The 980-nt window shown below is 41.9% G+C and overlaps 1 protein-coding gene across 1 annotated transcript in view; it reads right to left on the reverse strand.

Moving 5' to 3' along the window:
- The window catches only part of LOC107627003 (AP2-like ethylene-responsive transcription factor TOE3), a gene marked incomplete in the record, with an annotated part of 5,789 nt that overhangs the window by 3,715 nt on the left and 1,094 nt on the right, over window positions 1-980 (reverse strand). The window contains 2 exon segments of the mRNA XM_016329889.2: window positions 306-331; window positions 475-980. Coding sequence (XP_016185375.1) covers window positions 306-331; window positions 475-875 — 427 coding nt within the window.

Consider the following 980-nt stretch of genomic DNA (forward strand, 5'->3'; position numbering starts at 1 on the left):
TTTGATTGGATTCTGTTGAAATTAAAGTTCTCACCGAGCAGCTGCATGTGCAGTGTCAAATCCACCTAGACAAATTTTACCCAGACAAAAACCATCTCGTCAGTCATCACAAGAGAAAATTTCCCCCACTACACACAAATAATAAAAACATGTATGTACACTCTTGTTTGTCTCTCTTCTTCTTCTACCAAATACACCCACAAAAGAAGAAAAAAAAAACGAAATTCCACACATGTTTTAGCCACTTATAACTATCCCCACACAAAATAATGCACATAATCATTAACATACATATAACAACTTACCCAGATACACTTGTTTTCCACAGTCCCTGCATCATCCAAGGACACAAAACGTAAATTAAAAAAATAAAATAAAACTTCAATTGCAATAAGTTTCCCTATAAGTGTTGAGCTCTTTCATTCTTTCAAAAAAAAAAAAAAAACCTTGAATTCCAAGAATAAATGGACTAACCAAATATGAGACTCCCATCGACCGGTTCTTCTGTAAAAAGTGACTCCTCTGTACTGTGAGCTTCTTGACCGCGGTCCTCGGCGACTTTTTTTCATGGGTTGAGAAGCTTCCAGTGATGATTTTCCAGCACCAAGTGTTTCTGATTGGCAAAATTTCACGCCTACCCAGTGAGCACGAGGGAAAGTAGAGCCACCTCCGTCGCCGTCGCCGTCACCGTCACCGCCGCTTCCAGCCGGTGATGATGCGGCGGCCATATCAGCCTCCTCCATGGGGAAAAACTGCCGAGTCACTACCTGGCTGTGGTTCTCGCTATCCATGGAATCTTCATCTTCATCTTCTTCATCATCATCACCGTGGGTTACTGAGAACCCGAATATCTTGCTTCTTCTACTCTTCTTCATGTCCGTTGTTGCTCTTACGACGCTACCTTCTTCTTGTTGTTGTTCTTCTTCTTCTGATCCGTCTTCGATGACAACTGCGGAGGAGCTTGAATTGGAAACAGATCC

Source organism: Arachis ipaensis, chromosome B01 (genome assembly GCF_000816755.2).
Source record: "Arachis ipaensis cultivar K30076 chromosome B01, Araip1.1, whole genome shotgun sequence".
NCBI classification, from domain to species: domain Eukaryota; kingdom Viridiplantae; phylum Streptophyta; class Magnoliopsida; order Fabales; family Fabaceae; genus Arachis; species Arachis ipaensis.